The 19,122-nt window shown below is 47.7% G+C and overlaps 1 protein-coding gene across 3 annotated transcripts in view; it reads right to left on the bottom strand.

The window, feature by feature from the left end:
- Positions 1–4,121, bottom strand: part of NLRC5 (NLR family CARD domain containing 5) — a 42,990-nt gene extending 38,869 nt beyond the window's left edge. For 2 of the 3 annotated variants that reach the window (XM_087971707.1, XM_087971708.1), the window contains exons 1-3: positions 4,044–4,121; positions 2,789–2,878; positions 977–1,039 (exon numbers count right to left, since the gene is read on the bottom strand). In XM_087971707.1, the coding sequence (XP_087827833.1) occupies positions 977–1,039; positions 2,789–2,878; positions 4,044–4,087 (197 nt within the window). In that variant the 5' untranslated portion in view covers positions 4,088–4,121. The remainder of the gene's footprint in view (positions 1–976; positions 1,040–2,788; positions 2,879–4,043) is intronic. The other variant, XM_087971709.1, reaches the window with a different exon arrangement.
- Positions 4,122–19,122: the final 15,001 nt, after the last annotated feature.

The following is a 19,122-nucleotide window of genomic DNA, read 5'->3' as shown; positions in this document are numbered from 1 at the left end:
TGTACAACCAATTAATTAAGTACAACCAAATTTGTTAAGTACAATTAATTAATTAATTGCCACATACTAAATATATTTTTCATGTTGTGTTTCTGCAACAATTTTGGAAGGGCTCTCCAAAGGCACCAAAGAAAAGCCATTCAGCGCTGAGAGTTCAAGTTGTGCGCTCTTGCAAAAGTAAAACAGGAAGGAACAGAGGGAGGGAGGGAGGAAAGAAGGAAGGAAGGATAGCTAATCATACTAACCTGAGCTTCAAAATGGCTTTTTGAAATAGCAATAGCCCTTAGACTTATATACTGCTTCACAGTGCTTTCCAGCCCTCTCTAAGTGGTTTACAGAGTCAGCCTCTTGCCCACAACAATCTGGGTCCTCATTTTACCCATCTTGGAAGGATGGAGGGCAAAGTCAATCTTGAGCCAGTGAGAATCAAACTCCTGGGTGTGGGCAGAGTCAGACTGCAATATTGCATTTTAACAGGAAGGAAGGAAGGAAGGAAGGAAGGAAGGAAGGAAGGAAGGAAGGAAGGAAGGAAGGAAGGAAGGAAGGAAGGAAAATGGCAATAACGCTTAGACTTATATACCACTTCACAGTGCTTTACAGGCCTCTCTTAAGGGGTTTACAGAGTCAGCCTGTTGCCCCCAACAATCTCGCTCCTCATTTTACCCACCTCGGAAGGATGGAAGGCTGAGTCAACCTTGAGCCTGGTGAGAATCGAACTGCCAAATTACAGGTAGTCAGCAGAAGTAGCCTGCAGTACAGCACTCTAACCACTGCGCCATCAAGGCTCATCATGCTATGTTTGACCATTTAATTATTGGAGTTCTTTATTTTCCATGATTTCACATATATGAAAGGGTTGCTGACCCCTGAACCATTCTAAACCTTCCCTGGATTTTTAAAGCATGCAAGATTTTTCTGTACTCTTGAAGAAAGCATGTGTCATAAAAACATAAAGGTTGGATTGGACATCACAGACCTGCAGAAGAGTGCTTCGCTTGCTTCATTTTCCACAAAATGCAAAAAAGCATTTTTCCTTGATCTAGAACCATAACAAAAGAATACATTCACTTTCAGAAACCACATTTCTCCACTGGAATGAGTCGTTCTCAAGTCAAAACATCTTTAAAAATGAAAGGATGAATTCTGTGGTTCATCCTACAAAAAGCAAGAGAGCTTGGTTCTCTCTTTGACCAACATACAGTACAGTACAGTACAGTACAATTTGTCTCTGGTGCATAAACTCTCAGTGTACATACAAACAACAAAATAACATAATCATAAGATATGAATAGTAGAAGGTAATAGGAAAGATGAAAAGGATAAGAGTAATTTATGTAATTTACTATTGGATTCTATGTAATTTATTTTACTGGATTCTATGTCATTTACTACTGGATTTTACAATGGATTTTCCAGAAATTTACACTGGATATATGTTCCATGGCTAAAGACAATGACACGTAGTAAATTTCTATGCTGTTTCTGTGTATAGGCAGTCAATGTACGATTGTAATGGAGCCCAGAATTGTCTGTCCTGCAGGATTTTATTCATTTATTCAATTTCTATTCCATAAAGTTCTCTCTGGATGTCTGCATCTCCCTGGCTTCTCTTCTTCCCATGAAACCTCAAGGAAACATATAACCATTCATTTAACGACCGTTCAAAGTTACAACAGCATTGAAAAAAGGGCCTTATGACAATTGCAGCATCCCCATGCTGGTTATGGAGACGCTGTAATGATCAGGCGATCAAAATTCAGATGTTTGGCAACTGTCTCACGTTTATGACAGTTGAAGGGTCCTGGGGTCACGTGATCCCCTTGTGTGACCTTCTGACAACCAAAGGCAATGGGCAAGCCAGATTCACTTAACAACCTTGTGGCTAACTTAACGACTGCAGTGATTCACTTAACAACTATGACAAGAAAGGTCATAAAATAGGGCTAAATTCACTTAACAAATGTCTCACCTAGCCACATAAATTTTGGGCTCAATTGTGGTCATAAGTCAAGGACTACTTATATTAAGAATTGGTTATCCTGATTGTACTGCTTCCTCTAAGGGTGTGATGACCCAGGGTGGGATACAAACAAACACAATCACAGAAAATAGGTGAAGCCCCTTTTATTTCTTCAGTTTGCTTCCAAGCTCCGAATATTCTTGACAGAAGACAAAAAACTCCCACACAAACAGTTACATGAAGAAGGGAAAAAAGCAACACAAAAAAGCAAGATAAGGGCAGGGGGATGTCCACAGATAACACACACTGGGAAGGATGCCAAACTCAGAGAGGAACCATAAACTAGAGATATTCCATGCTTTGTTTCCAGCATTCACCCACAAGCATGTCCGTCCTCTTATCCAGTTGTCACAGCTGCAGACCATGAAGAGGATCAAGGCCCTCTCCTCCCCAGTAGACCATGTCTCTCCCTTATCCTCTCCTCCCTGCATGCCCTAGGATGGAGAGGGCCTGGGTCCTCATCTGACTGCTCAGCCAGCCTCTGCCCTTCCCCACAACCTCCGGAGCCACACTTCCAATCCCTGTCAGCTGTTCCTCCTCTCCCTCAGAGTCAGTCTCCACTAGGGGAGACTTTCCCCATACAATGACTTTGGAAAATTATTTTCCTCTTCAACTAATTAAATGCAGAATTTTCAAAGGGTACCTATGTCTATCCCTAAACAAGAAATCTTCATGAGGCAAGAAATGGGAGATGAAATTATAGGTTCCTCCATCACAATAGGCTTCAATCCACCTACGTTTGTCTTATTCCAAGCTTTCATTGCTTACCTGATGTCCATTTTAGAGATTCTCCTGCAGTGGTTGAATGAATTGGCCAGCAAGCAAATACCATTGGATGAAAACACATTATCTCTGATGCTGCAAAAAATTGGGAGAAGAGGATAGAAGTAACAACATGTTGGCTGGGTTTGCAACCATGCTTGGTCCAACCCCATGATAGTTGATGAATCAACCTATTTCTCTTAGTTTACCCAATCTATTGAAGTAAGTGGTCTGAGTTTCCATAATAGACTAAGCCAGGGATCTCCAAACTTTAAGACATATGGTTGGCTAGGGAGTTCTGGGACTCAAAGTGTGCAAAGTTGCCAAGTTTGAAGACCCCTACACTAAGCCATAGAAAATTAAGTCTACCCTCTTGTGCTAATGAAGATCTTTAATTTGTTCAATATGTGGTACAATTGCATCACTGTTACTATCTGGAAGCTTTGTACAAAATATGAAACTGGAGCTTGTTTGGACTGAAGGATTGAGAATTTTGAGGAAATGTGGACGAACCCACAAAATGGCTGCTGGGAAATTTACCCATTCACAAAATGGCTGCCACAGCCAGGTAGAAAGTACCAATTTAACTGGATATCTCCTGGTACAGTTCTCCTCCTTTCCTCCACGCAAAATTCCTTTTTTTTTCTGGGCAGATAGACACACTTCTACAAAAAGTAGTTCAGTTCAGTTTTCTAAGAATGTAGTTGAACCCAGAATTCTTCTTGAAATTACAAGGGTAGGTAAAAAGGTACAGGTAATCAACTTACAACCACATTGAGTCTCAAATTTCTGTTGTTAAGAGAGACAGTTGTTAAGTGAATTTGCCCCATTTTATGACCTTCCTTAGGACAGTTGTTAAGCGATCACTGCAACTTTAACTTAGTAACATGGTTGTTAAGGGAATCTCATTTCCCCACTGACTTTGTCAGAAGGTGATCCCGTGATCACAATTCATAAATACATGCCAGTTGCCACGTGTCTGAATTTTGATCACAGAAACATTGGGATATTGCAAAGGTGAAAAACAGTCATAAAATCCCTTTTTCAGTGCCATTGTAACCTCGAACAGTCACTAAATGAAATGTTGTAAGTCAAGCACTATCTGTACCTTGTTTTAGTTTGACAAATCTTTTTTTTAACTTAAAGATAAAAAGGTGAACAGAGTATGGAATCTGATAATATTAAGGATTTTTTAAAAATAGGAATTGGTAGCTCTGTGTACCTACATTGGGTTTCTAGGCAGAAATCTATCTGGACTCACCTTAAACATCTTAAGCTCCTGAGACTGGACAGACACAACACCATCTGCTCAATGTCTTGATCATTTAGTGAATTTCCAGAGAAGCTAGATAGGTGGAATGGAAAGTTTGAAATGCATCAGAAGAATAAAGTTGTTCTGTACAAGTCAATTTACATACTCGTAGCCCCGCGTCGCGATTGGTTAAAGCGCACGGCGACCGGATTGGTCGAGCGAGCCGCACTGATTGGTCCGTTGCGAATCCCCCGCGATTGGTGGAAACTAATCGCGGGAGATTCGAAGCGGTGTCATTGGCCGCGGCCGCCGCGGCTCGGGAATAAAAAGCCGCAGTTTTCCCCTTCAAGCTTAAGCTGTATCAGGAGCCAATAAAGAGCTGAAACCAAGTCACTGACTCCGAGCTTCCTTTCTCGACGGACACGACACTGGCGACGAGGATGGGATCCAGAGAATAACCACCGAGCACGTGTCCCGAGGAAGACAAGGACCGACGAGATGGCCAGCATGACCCCACCAGCACCCTTCAACCCCGCTACCGAGGACTGGGAATCGTACACGGATAGATTCCTGATGTTCCTCGAAAGTAGCAATTTGAAGGATGCGAACGGGCAGAAGAAAAGGGCCGTCTTCCTCACACACTGCGGGCCCGCAGTGTTTAAGATGGCCAAAGCCCTCGCGAAGCCCGAGGACTTGAAGGCGATGGACTGGGCCGATCTCGAGCCACTCCTTCGGAACCACTACGCCCCCGCTGTGCCCATCCTCATCCGGCGGGATGAGTTCTATCGGCGAAACCAGCGGCAGGACGAGAGCATTAGCGACTTTATAGCCGCCTTGCGAGACCTAGGGGGGATGTGCGAGTTCAGGGACCTGGACGATGTCCTCCGAGACCGCGTGGTCCTAGGCCTCAGGGATCAGGCACTAAAAAGTCGACTGATGGCGAAAGGCAACATCGACCTCGGGGACGCCCTGGCCGAAGCTTCCGCAGCCGAAGCCACCCGGAAGTCAGCAGCCAGACTTCGGAGGGCAGACAACGGGGACCACACTGAAACCCCGAGACAAGCCGACGAGAAACCACCACACACCACGGGGACCTGGACTCCGCCTCCGATACCACGGACGAGGAGGAAGACGTCCACCGACTACAAACAGGACGGGACCGGCGAGATCAACGGGGTCGTAAGTCGGGGAACCAGTGCGCCGGGTGCGGGGGAAATCACCTTCGATCCGAGTGCCGTTTTATCGACGCGATCTGCCGGCATTGCAACAAGAAGGGCCACATCGCCCGAGTCTGCCGACTCAAAAAGACACACAGCCCCCGCCGGCGAGAACCAAGCAACCGGGGACGAGACGACACCCCCCCGAGAACCAGAGATCGCCAAGCCGACTATCGCTGGAACCGAGACAACCGAGGACGACGGAGCAGGGAAGGCCGACAGAGAGAAGAAACCCACCAGACGGTCACCATCGGCCATGCCGAAACCACGGATGCCCGGAAGGTCTACGTGGAGGTGAGCATCGAGGGCGAGCCATGCCGGATGGAGGTAGACTCCGGATCCTACCTCTCCATGGTCGCCTGGAAAGAACTCAAGCGCCTGGTGCCAAACATCCAGAAAAGAGGACTGGAGAACCAGAAGCTGATCATCAAGGACTATCAGGGGAACCGCATCCCCGTCATTGGGACCGGACAGTTCGAGGTGACTTTCAAAAACCGCACCGTGAAACTTCCCCTGACTATCGTGGACCGGAACCGACCCAGCCTCTTAGGACTCCAATGGTTCGCGCCACTCGGGATCGAGGTCACGGGAGTAAACCACACCACAGAGGCCGACTGGGAGCAGCAGCTGGCGAGGGACTTCCAAGAAGTATTCGACGGCACCCTAGGCAAGTACAAAGGGCCCCCTATCTCTTTTAGCCTAGACCCAAATGTCGCCCCCATACGCCTAAAACCCAGACGGGTGCCTTTTGCACTCCGGAAGAAAATAGACGAGCAGATTGACAAACTCGTCAAACAGGGGGTTTTGCAGCCAATCGACCACGCCCGGTGGGAGACCCCTATAGTCACCCCAGTCAAACCAGATGGGTCAGTAAGGATCTGCGGGGACTATAAGGCCACCCTCAATTGCGCCCTGCAACAAAGCGCCTACCCCGTCCCAGTAGTGCAACACCTATTACACTCGCTGGGGGGCAAGGTCTTGCGGCTCGACCTGGCGCAAGCCTATCAGCAACTGCCGGTCGATGAAGAAACCGCCGAGGCGCAAACAATAGTCACCCACCGGGAGCGTTTCGTTGTAACCGACTCCAGTTTGGAGTCAGCGTAGCCCCAGGAATTTTCCAGAGCCTCATGGAGAGACTGCTGCGAGGAATCAAGGGGGTGGTTCCCTATTTTGACGATGTATTGGTGTCAGCAGCCAACCAGGAGGAACTAGAGGGTCGCCTAAGGGAGGTACTAGAAAAATTCAAAGGGGCCGGGCTAAAGGTGAAGAAAGAGAAATGCCAGCTATACACAGAGCAAGTCGAGTTTCTGGGGTACCTCCTAGACCGACATGGCATCCACCCAACCGGAAGCAAGGTCAAAGCCATAAAGGAAGCCCCACACCCAAGAACAAAACAGAGCTGCAGGCATTTCTGGGACTGCTAAATTTTTACAATGTGTTCTTGCCCCAAAAGGCGACCACGGCGGAGCCTTTGCATAGGCTCCTGGACAGGACGGCCAAATGGACCTGGGGAAACGGGAGGACACCGCATTCAAGAATACCAAAGACCTGCTCACCTCGGATGCCGTTCTCATTCAGTATAATGAGACCCTACCCATCGCCGTCACATGCGACGCCTCACCATTTGGCGTCGGCGCTGTCCTCAGCCATACACTCCCAGACGGAAAAGAAGCACCCATCGCTTTCTTTTCAAGAACACTCAGCAAACCCGAAAGAAACTACAGCCAATTAGATAAGGAGGCACTGGCCATCGTCGCAGCAGTAAAGAAGTTCCACGAGTACCTCTACGGCCGCCGATTCACCCTCATCACGGACCACAAGCCGCTGCTGGGCATCCTGGCAGGGAACAAGGCCACCCCGAACATCCTATCCCCCAGGATGACAAGGTGGTCTGAGTTCCTCGCCGCCTACGACTACCGGCTCACACACAGACCCGGTAAGACGATCTCCCATGCAGACGCGTTGAGCCGCTCGCCGCTTCCCGACCTGAGACGCACGATCCAGCTCCCACGGCGACCACCCTCAGCATAGAGACATTGCCGGACCTACCCATAACCGCGTCAGACATTGCCCGAGAGACTAATAAAGACAAGCGTCTGGCGCGGGTATTACATTGGGTAGCAAAGGGATGGCCAGAGAAAGACAACGATGATGCATTCAGGACATTCCGAAACCGGCAAACAGAACTGTCACTACAGAAAGGTTGTTTGTTATGGGGGGACAGGGTGGTCATACCGGAAAAACTGCAAGGGAAGGTATTAAAATTATTACACGAAGGGCACCCGGGGATTGTGAGGACTAAAGCTTTAGCCAGAAGCTATGCTTGGTGGCCAGGTATGGACAAGGAGATCGAGGCCTGGGTAGCCAAGTGCTCGCGCTGCCAAGAAACCAGACCAAATCCCCCGCAGCACCAATTTTAGAATGGGAAACGCCCAGGGGACCATGGTCGAGACTCCATATAGATTTTGCCGGGCCCACAAAGGGAACACATTCCTCATCACGGTGGATGCTTACTCCAACTGGCTGGAGGTAAGCAACATGAAGACCACCACAACAGATGCGGTAACCAAGGTCTTAAACAAACTCTTCGCAACCCACGGTCTCCCGGATGTCATCGTGTCAGACAACGGACCCCAGTTCACCTCGCTGGAATTCGAAAATTCCTAGCGGAACGAGGCATACGACACGCACTGACAGCGACGGCGCATCCGGCGGCCAATGGTAGGGCAGAACGGATGGTTCAATTTACAAAAGAACCCTCCAAAAGATCGAACACGGGGACATACAAGAAAAAATAAATAAAATGCTCCTAATACAACATATCACCCCAAACACAACGACTAACAAAAGCCCGGCAGAATTACTAATGGGGAGAAAACTAAGGTCACCACTCGACAGACTACACCCCACATACAACCCGGAAAAACCCCGGACTCATCTAGCAAGCACCGGGTTTTTGCACCAGGAGACGCAGTCTATGCAAAAAACCTTACCGGAGACCCACTATGGGTACCGGCAACTATAACCCAACTGACAGGACCCCACTCCTACCGGCTACAGACAACCGACGGACAAACATGGAACGCCTACATCGATCAAATAAGATCAAGAACAAAAAACACAACCGACACGCAACCAAACACAGACGACCCCGATAACACAAACCAAGAGGGGAGGGAAGATACAGGGGATCAAATAGGAAATAACCAGCAATACTCACCAGTCAACAGCCAGCCCGAAGTCTCACCAGGAAGGAACAGCCAGGCCAGCTCAACCAGCCCGGAAAGACCAGGCAGGAGCGGCGAAAGTCGCAGCTCGACCAACCCGGGTAGACCGGGAGGGAGCTGCAACAAGAGGCCCAGCGACACCTTCCAGGGGTTCCATCGACAGGGCCAAGAGAAACAGAAGTCCCGACCGAACCGGCCGGGAACCAAACAACAACTAAGCTGCGCAAGTCAAGTAGACAAGTACGAAGCCCCGCCTACCTACGGGACTACGTTACGTAGGACCGAACCAAGAGGGGAGGGGTGTTCTGTACAAGTCAATTTACATACTCGTAGCCCCGCGTCGCGATTGGTTAAAGCGCACGGCGACCGGATTGGTCGAGCGAGCCGCACTGATTGGCCCGTTGCGAATCCCCCGCGATTGGTGGAAACTAATCGCGGGAGATTCGAAGCGGTGTCATTGGCCGCGGCCGCCGCGGCTCGGAAATAAAAAGCCGCAGTTTTCCCTTTCAAGCTTAAGCTGTATCAGGAGCCAATAAAGAGCTGAAACCAAGTCACTGACTCCGAGCTTCCTTTCTCGACGGACACGACACTTCCAATATTTGAGGGGCTGCCCCAGAGAGGAGGAAGGGGGTCAAGCTGTTTTCCAAGGCACCTGAAGGCCAGACAAGGAATCATGGATGGAAACCGAACAAGGAGAGATTCAACCTGGAAATAAGGAGGAATTTTCTGACAGTGAGAACAATTAACCAGTGGAACAGAAGTTGCCTTCAAGACATTCTGGGTACTCCAACACTGGAGGTTTTTAAGAAAAGATTGAACCATTTGTTTAAAATGGTATAAGGTTTCATGCTTCAGCTGGTAGTTGGTCTAGACCAGGGGTCTCCAATTAGCAACTTTAAGACTTATGGACTTCAACTCCCAGAATTCCTCAGCCAGCTATGCTGGCTGAGGAATTCTGGCAGTTGAAGTCCACAGGTCTTAAAATTGCCAAGGTTGGAGACCCCCCCCCGGTCTAGATGACCTCCAAGGTCCCTTCCAGCTCTCTTATTCTGTTCCTTACTGAATGTGTCCATTTTCAGACCAATTAAAAACAATCCGGATAAATTCGGATACGGGATGGAGAGATGATAAGAGGCCTAGAGGCTCAATCGTACAATGAATGATGAAGAGATAAGGAAACTAGATATATCTAGCCTACCGAAGCATTAGGGCAGACATGATAGCAGGCTTCCAGTATTTGTGGGGCTGCCACAGACAGGAGGGGGGTCAGCTTTTTTTCCCCAAAGCACCACATGGCAGGGACAAGAGGCATGGAACTTGACTCATTAGCCCTGTCTTTTTTCCTTCTTGGTATCCGCTAGGTTTCTGGTTCATAGTTCTTGCACGACCATCACTCATCTACCTGAGGAAGGAAATCTCTTGACCATTTTTTCCCCTCTTGGCTGTGATTTGGGAGAGCAATGGAGCCATCTCGGCCTGCACACATCCCAGTCATCCATAAACCGAGGGGGGTAACTTATTAGCTTATCTTTCAATTTCGTCAGGAAGAGACTCTGGGTGACGTTAGCTGGCTGGGGAATTCTGGACTTGAAAGTCCACAGGTCTTAACATTGCCAAGTTTGGAGATTTGAAGATTTACTGTCAAGCAGGAGGGGGAAAAAATCCTCATTTTCAGGAAAGCAAAACAATGGACAAGTCATTTTGCATCCATGGTGCGCACACACACACAAACACAAAAAGAAAAGCAATTTCCTTCAAACAGAACTTGTTTTATGGAGAGTTGATCCTTTCCTGCTCCTTTGGGGACAACACTGTGGAAGTAATTTCCCTCTGGCTGTTGCAGGAACTGGGCCTGGCTAGTCTAGCGAAAAGTAGGACTGGGGTGACATGATAGCAGTCTTCCAGTAGTCGAGGAGCTGCCACAAAGAAGAGGGGATGATGCCATCCTAGGCTGTTGATGCAGCCTAGGATCGCATTGGCTTTTTTGGCAGCTGCAGCACACCGCTGGCTCAAACTTAAGCAGTGGTCCACCGGGATTCCTAATTCCCTCTCACAATTAGTACTGCTGAGGCAGTACTACCTGTATGGTACCTGTGCAGCCAGGGGTGGGCTTCAAATTTTTTTAGCAAACAGTTCTCTGCCTGGTTGCTGGATGGGCGTGGCCATGGTGGGCGTGCACCATTGGTGGTGTTTTCACCCTCACCGGAGGCTTTCCTCGAGCTTCCGGGAGGGCAAAAATGGTCTCCCTGGGCTCCGGAGGCCCCCTTGAGGCTGGAAACTGGCCCATTCTGGGAGGCCCGTTTTTCGCTCTCCCCGAGTCTCCGCCCAGGCCCTGCACTTACCTGGGATCTAAACTGGGCCATGTGGAGACTCCTAGGAGGGGAGGGGTGGGCGTGGCCAGCCAGTCCTTGCAACTATCGGTTCGGCGAACCAGATGTAAAAATTAACATCCGGTTCTCCTGAACTGGTGTGAACCAGTAGCAACCCACCAGTGTGTGCAGCAGAACCTTTCCTTTCTCACCACTGAATTGCTGGATAGGGCGCAATGCTCAAGTCCCACGATGGCAAACCTGTGGCACGCGAGCCCCAGCCAAACTTACCTGCACTCTGCATGCGCGTACCTCCCAGCTGATTTTCGGCCTCCCAGAGGCTCGAGGGAAGCCTCTGCAACCTTTGGAGGCCGAAAAACAGGCCAGTTTCGTCACTTCCTGTATTTCCGGAAATACCAGAAGGGATGAAACGGGCCGATTTTTCGGCCTCCAAAGGCTGCAGAGGCTTCCCTCGAGTGTCTGGTAAGCCAAAGAAGGCCTCAGACGGGCCGAAAATCAGCTGGGAGGTGCACAGTTCAGGTAAGGGGGTGGCGTTGGGGGGGATTGCATGTGCATGAGTAGGGGTCGGGCCCCTCCACACACATTGCCTTTGCATGCCCGCAAGCGCGCATGTGCAATTTTTGGCACAGGAGCCCCAAAAGGTTAGCCACCACTGCTCAAGTCTGTTGAGATCCTTCTGAATCTTCAGTCTAACTTCCAAGGATTGGCAATTCCCTGCCCCCACCCAACCGCCCCACCAGCAAATCTCATGACTTCTCCTTCCACCGCCTCATGCTCTGGTATGTTTGCAATGCATGGTGGTCAGTGAGATTGTCTGTAACTTGTCTGCACTTGAAATCCATAACATGACCTTGCAACGGCCATATAACACATATGGAGAATGTGGATGACCGATAAAGATCCCGGCCAGTATGACTCCAGGAGATGTGGTGGCCTTTTTTTCACACCAAGCAAAAGGCGGAAAAGAAGAAAGGCCTGCGCGTCTCACTCCAAGAAACTTGTTTTTGTCGTAAACAAAAAGCATGTTTAACAACAGGATTCTTTTGTCTGAGGTCAAACCTTAAGTTAGGCATAACTATACGGGATCTGCACGGTTCCCTGAATTTGCACAACACAGTAAGCAAGACTGAAATGGAGCTTAGCCATTTCTGATCCAGTTTGTTGTGGGAATCCAGTGGTTGTCTTCATGTACTGCATCAACTTGGCGATCCTGTTAAACAGTGGTGGGATTCAAAAAATTTTACTACTGGTTCTGTGGGCGTGGCTTGGTGGGCGTGGCAGTGGAAGGATACTGCAAAATCCCCATTCCCTCCCCACCCCACTAACCTGCTTTCCAGCTCCGTTCTTCTTTGCAGGGCAACCAAAGAAGACCCAGCGGATCAGCTGGGACCCGGGAGGCAGAGAAGAGATCGGGTTGGCGGGGCCAGTCAGAGGGGGCATTTGCCGGTTCTCCAAATTTTCGCCACCGGTTCTCCAGAACTGGTGAGAACCTGCTGAATATCACCTCTGCTGTTAAACCATAATAGGGTTTATTTGTTGGGCACAGAATGTGGTGTGCAGGCAAAATGATTAAGCCAGGTTTCAGGGATACAGTAGGGGGATGCGTGAAGCTGCCCCCCTGAGTCATGAAGAGGGAGGGGTTGCTTTGACTTCTGCTGTCTTGTAAGGTTGGACTAGAAGACCTCCAAGGTCCCTGCCAACATGTTTCTCTTCCTCTCCTCAATTTGATTCCCACCAAAATTTGAGAAACTGGTCCAGATCATCTAGAGACCTTTGTTAAAATAGAATAGAGTTGGTGGGGCCTTGGAGGTCTTCTAGTCCAGCCCCCTGCTCAAGCAGGATAACTTATCCCATTTCAGACAAGTGACTGTCCAGTCTCTTCTTAAAAACCTCCAGTGATGGAGAGCCCACGATTTCTGGAGATAAGTTGTTCCATTGGTTAATTGTCCTCCCTGTTAGGGAGTTTCTCTTTAATTCCAGGTTGCTTCTCTCCTTGGTTAGTTTCCATTGTTTCTTCTCCTGCCCTCTGATGCTTTGGAGAATAATTTGACCTCTCTCTTCTTTCTGGCAGCCCCTCAAATACTGGAATACTACTATCATGTCATTCCTAATTCTTCTTTTCTTTAGACTAGCCAAGACCTCCATAAGTGGAAGGTTTCAATCTTGTTCTCCTCAGGTATGAACTGAAATTCTCACTCTTGTGCTCTGTTCTCTATCAGGTGCCACTCCCAAATTGTTAAATTGGAGCAGATGTTTTAAGGGAGAGAAATATTTCTAATGTTTCTTTTCCCCACATTTTTAGTGGGAAAATTCAGTGCACTGATGGAGGCTAATTGGCTGGGCTAAGCAACATTTCGAATTTGATTCCGGGTATGTGCTTCAGAGCAGGGAGGGCTGCAAATTGGGCATCTGTTTCAACTCTTTAAAGCAGCCATATCTCTTTCCAAGATCACATGGCAGTGGAGCTTCAGCATCCTGGGAAAAGATACAGATGTTTTAAAAAAGCTGAATAAAATCCATGCTTCTCTCCATGCTCCGGAGCACCTTATGAAAGTTGAATCCAATCCCAACAATCATGTTGTTATTAAACACAATTAAAATTAAACTGATTTTTTTTAAATTGGCTGAACTTCACCATCCTGGAAAAAGATACAGCTATTTTTTTTAAAAAAAAAGCAGAAAAGAATCCGTACTCTTGCCTCCACGCTCCAGAGCACTTTTGGGAAGCTTAATCCACAGATTTGCCAATCTCAACAATCCTGTTGTTATTAAATAGAACTAAAATTCAATTGCTTTTTAAAAAATTGGCTGAGCTTCACCATCCTGGAAAAAAAAGATGCAGCTTTTTCAAAAGTGGGATACAATCCATGTTCTTCCCTCCATGCTCCAGAGCACTTTCGGGAAGCTGAATCCGCAGATTTGCCAATCTCAATAACCCTGTTATTAAATACAACTAAAATTAAATTGCTTTTTTAAAAAATTGGTTGAGCTTCAGCATCCTGAAAAAAAAGATGCGGCTGTTTTCAAAAGCGGGATACAATCCATGTTCTTCCCTCCATGCTCCAGAGCACTTTCGGGAAGCTGAATCTGCAGATTTGCCAATCTCAACAATCCTGTTGTTATTAAATGCAACTAAAATTCAATTGCTTTATTTTTAATTGGCTGAGCTTAGCATTCTGGAAAAAAAGATGCGGCTATTTTCAAAATTGGGATACAATCCACGTTCTTCCCTCCATGCTCCAGAGCACTTTCGGGAAGCTGAATCCACAGTTTTGCCAATCTCAATAGCCTTGTTGTTATTAAATACAACTAAAATTCAGTTGCTTTATTTTTAATTGGCTGAGCTTCAGCATCCTGGAAAAAAAAAGATGCAGCTGTTTTCAAAAGCGGGATACAATCCACGTTCTTCCCTCCGTGCTCCAGAGGACTTTCGGGAAGCTGAACCCAAAGAATTGCATAACTTTAATCGTGCTGTTATTAAACACAACTAAAATTAATTGGGATTTTTTTCCCCCCCTTCCCTTGGCTCCACTTACTACTCTTTGGGCGTGCCCCAATACCGCTCAAAGATCAAGTACAGCCCGTGGGCATGAGAAAAAAGAAACCGGCACCCTTGCAGTTCCTCCTTGCCTTCCAGTTACTGAAGGAGAAACAATGGGAAGTGAGTCACATGCAACCACATCACGGCCTCATCTGATGCCCTGGCCTGATTCCTTCTGCTGAGTCACGGCCACAGGCCTGGAGGCACAATCAGATCACATTGGTCAGATTGATATTCTGATGGTTTCCCAACAGGGATTTTGCCATCTGCGGCATCTTTGCCTCCGCCATATTTTTAATATCAATGGTTCTCAGGGGTGGGATTCAAATTTTTTAACAACCGGTTCTGTAGGGGGTGGCTAGGTGGGCATGACCATGTGACTGGGTGGGCGTGGCTTCTTCTTTTTTTTGCAACACTCCACCCGCCCCCAGGTGTTTTTTTGCCTCCTGGGCCTTAGGAAGCCCCCGGGAGCAAAAACGCCTCCCCAGGAGGCTTCCCTGAGGCCCAGGAGGCAAAAAGGAGCGAAGCCGTAAGAGAGCGAGGGGGGGGGGTCCTGGCACAGCTGATCATCAGAACAGCTGATCGTTGGGAGGGGGAAAAAATACGAACCGCAGTCAGCGATGTCGCGCATGCACAATAAGGACTGACTGGGCGCGGAGGGGAGGGGTGGGTGGAGAGGGGTTGGCCCAGCCAGGGGGCACGATTTGCCGGTTCTCCAAATTGCACAGAACCATAACAACCAGTTCTATAGAACCTGTCCGAACTGGTAGAATCCCACCTCTGATGGTTTTGGAAAAGACTCATGGGGTGTGTGTGTGTCAATCAACCAATCAGAATAGAGCTGGAAGGAACCTTGGACAGTAGTGGGATCCTACCCTAGTCGCTACCGGTTTGGTGGGTGATGGCGTGAGGGGTACCGGTTGGGCTGAACCGGTAGTGATTTTTACTACCATTTCACCTGAACTGGGACAAACCGGTAGCATACCATCACTGACCTTGGAGGTCTTCTAGAGCTAGTCCAACGCCCAGCCCATGTAGCAGACCCGGTGCCATTTCAGGTAGGTAACTCTCTAGTCTCTTCTTAAAAACATCCAGCAAGATTTCTGAAGGCAAAGCTGTTCCTCTGGGTAATTGACCTCACTTTTAGGAAGATTCTCCTTAATTCCAATTTCTCCTTGATTAGTTTCCAACCATTCTTTCTTATCTTGCTTCCAGGTGCTTTGGAAAATAAGTCGTCCCCTCTTCTGTGTGACAGTCCCCCAAATACTAGAAAACTGCTATCATGTCCCTCCTAATTCTTTTATTATTATTTTATTATTATTTATTTATTTATTTTTGTCAATTGCTTACAAGATAATAAGTATAAGTATATACATAGTTATGAATACACGAAATGGGTCCATATAAGAAAAACAAAAGAAATAGGACAGGGACGTAGGCACGATTGGTGCGCTTATGCACGCCCCCTACAGGCCTCTTAGGAAGCGGGTGAGGTCAATAGTAGACAGTCTAAGGTTAAAGTTTTGGGGGTTTGGGGAAGAAACCACAGAGTCAGGTAGAGTATTCCAGACATTGACCCCTCTGTTGCTGAAGTCGTATTTCCTGCAATCAAGTTTGGTGCGGTTAACCTTGAGTTTGTATCTATTGTTTGCTCTTGTATTGTTATGGTTGAAGCTGAAGTATTGATTGACAGGTAGGACATTGCAATGTATGATCTTATATACTATACTTAGATTGGACTGAAGGCGGTGTAGTTCTAGGTTTTCTAGTTCTAGAATTTCAAGTCTGGTGGCTTAAGGCAGTGGTCCCCAACCTTTTTTGTACCAGGGACCAGTTTCAAGCACAAACACTTTTTCAAGGACTGGGGGAGGATCCGAGTTTGGTGGTTTGCTTGCAGACGTTTCATTACCTGACTAGGTAACATCTGATGTTGTTACCTAGTCGGGTAATAAAACATCTGCCAGCAAACCACCAAGTTCAGGAGCGCCTCGGCCCTGCCTCCCTCAGCCCCATCCCTCAGGTGTCTCCCTCCCTCCCTCAGGTGTCTGCCTCGTTCCTCTCTCAGTCGCTCTCTCGCTGCTCCACCAGCCCAGGAAGAAACTGCTTCAAAGAAGCTGGGGTGGTGGTGGCTTTTCCTGTCGCCGCAGCTCCTCCGAGCGCCCGTTCACCCCCACCCGCCCACCCGCCCGCGGTTCAACCCAGTGCTCCGTTCTGCCTGCCTGCCTGCCTGCCTTCGTTTTGGAGCAGCTTCGCCTGATAAAAAGAGGCGAATAGTTATTATTCTCAGCCGAAGCTGCTCCCAAACAACCAGACAGGCAGGCAGGCAGAACGGAGCACTGAACTTGAAGCGGCGGGCGGTGGGGTGAACGGCGCTTCGGAGGAGCTGCGGCAAGAAAAGCCACCGCCCCGCTTCTTTGAAGCAGTTTCTTCCTGGGCTGGTGGAGCAGCGAGAGAGCACTGAGAGAGGAACGAGGCGGAGAAACCGAAGCTGCTGAGCCAGAGAGGACAGGCTTCGGTTGCTTCCTCCCTCCCCTTCTTTCATTTGTGTCCTTGATCCCGATCCCAGCAGCATTCACCGAAGGCGAAGAAAGCCACCATTTTTTTAAAAAAATTCTTTGCGGCCCGGTACAGAGTGCTCCACGGACCGGGACCGGTCCGCGCCCGGTGGTTGAGGACCCCTGGCTTAAGGTATTCTGCAACGAGCAGAGGAGTGGAGTTCTTTTCTCTAGACTAGCCATATCCTGTTCCAGCAACCGTTTTAGTCTCCAGGCACTTAATCGGGGGTGGGCTTCAAAAAATTTAGCAACCGGTTCTCTGCTCAGTTGCTGGGTGGGCGTGGCCTAGTCGGCCTCCTGCACCATGGTGGGGGCGGGGCATTTTTGCCATCGCTGGGCTCCGGCGGCTTTGCTTGAGCCTCCTGGAAGACGAAAACAACCTCCCCGGGCTCCGGAGGCCCTCTGGAGTCCAGAAATGGGCCCATTTTTCACCCTCCCCAAGCCTCCACGTGGACCCTATACTTACCTGGGATCCAAAACAGGCCACATGGAGACTCCTGGGAGGGTGGAGTGGATGGGGCCAGCCAGTCGTTGCAACTACTGGTTTGGCAAACCAGATGTAAAATTAATATCCGGTTCGTCCAAATTGGTGCGAACCGGTAGCATCACACCCTGCTCTTCATTCTCTTATTTGCTCTTCTCTGCACTTTTTCCAAAGTCTCAACATCTTTTTTTTGTAATGTAGTGATCAAAACTGGATACACGATTCCAGATGAGGCCTTACTAAGGCTTTATAAAGTGATACTAATACTTCACGTGATTTTGATTGTGCACCTCTGTTTATACAGCCAAGGAAAGGACAAGGAAAAGAAGGACTTTGATCCGCACCAAATGGGTTGTAAACTTGTTTCAGCAAAGAAGGAAATGTGAATTATGGTACTCGGGCCTTCTCTGCTGCCTTTTCTATCCACAGATGCTTGGATATGTAGCAGTTAAATTCATACATTCATCCTCCTGCCAATTTCTTGAGAATATAACAGTCAAATGTCTGCTGTCATTATAAATTACATGAACAGAGTAGGAAGGGACCTTGCAGGTCATCTAGTCCAACCTGCCGCTTAAGCAGGAGACCCTACAGCATTTCTGACAAATGGCGGTCCAGTCTCTTCTTGAAAGTCTCAAGTGGTGAAGCTCCCACAACTTCTGAAGGCAACTTCTGTTCCATTGGTTCTCCTTATCAGAAAATTCCTTCTAATTTCCAGGTTGAATCTCTCCTTGTTCAGTTTCCATCCATTATTCCTTGACTGGTCTTCAGGGCCTTGGAGAATAACTTGATCCCCTCCTCTCTGTGGTAGCCCCTCAAGTATTGGAAGACTGTTTTCATGGTCGTCCCCCCGGTCCTTCTCTTTATTAGACTCGCCAGACCCAGTTCCTGCAACCGTTCATCGTATGTTTTAGCCTCCAGTCCCCTAATCATCTTGGTTGCTCTTCTCTGCACTCTTTCTAGAGTCTCAACATATTTTTTATAGTGTGATGACCAAAACTGGATATAGTACTCCAAGGGTGGTCTTACTAATGTTTTATAGAGTGGTATTAGTACCTTCTTTGATCTTGATTGTATCCCTCTCTTAATGCAACTTAATAGGATTGCATTGGCTTTTTTGGCTGCCGCTGCACACTGTTGGCTCATATTTAACTAGTTGTCCACTAAGACTCCAAAATCCTTCTCATAATTACTGCTATTAAGCCTGGTTTCACCCAGTCTATATGTGCTCTTTTGGTTTTTCTTGCCTAATTTATTCTCTCAGGAAAACGTGACCCATAAGGAGAACTGCAGGTTGAAACCTATTAAATCCGGATGACACTAAATTGAGAAAGGCTAATAAACAATGACTAGTCAAGTTGAACAATTAATTCTTTGTTCCAAAAGATTCTTTCCGCAAATAGAAGTGCAATAGAGGAAAGCCCTCCAAACTGTTTTATAGCCAGATTAATCAGGATCAATACATTTTCAAACTCTATAGTGGTGGTAGGGATATGTGGGTAAAACCCTACAACAAGTGATGTAATAGTTTTTATACATAGTCTTCCAAAGAAATGCTTCAGGATCTATTCAGTGCAGATTTTAAACTTGAACTGGTTTTTATGAGGTATAATACTAGAACAAATTGATAAGCAAAGTTTATATTTAACATTGCACGTCTTAACAGCGGCGATGATTATATTTGCACAAACATTGTAAAAATGAAGAAACTCCGCAAGATGAAGAGATAATTAG

This window comes from Notechis scutatus, chromosome 9 (genome assembly GCF_049901735.1).
Source record: "Notechis scutatus isolate UNSWTSFEM ecotype Mainland chromosome 9, rNotScu1.2, whole genome shotgun sequence".
NCBI lineage: Eukaryota > Metazoa > Chordata > Lepidosauria > Squamata > Elapidae > Notechis > Notechis scutatus.
This window is presented reverse-complemented; position numbering and strand designations above follow the sequence as displayed.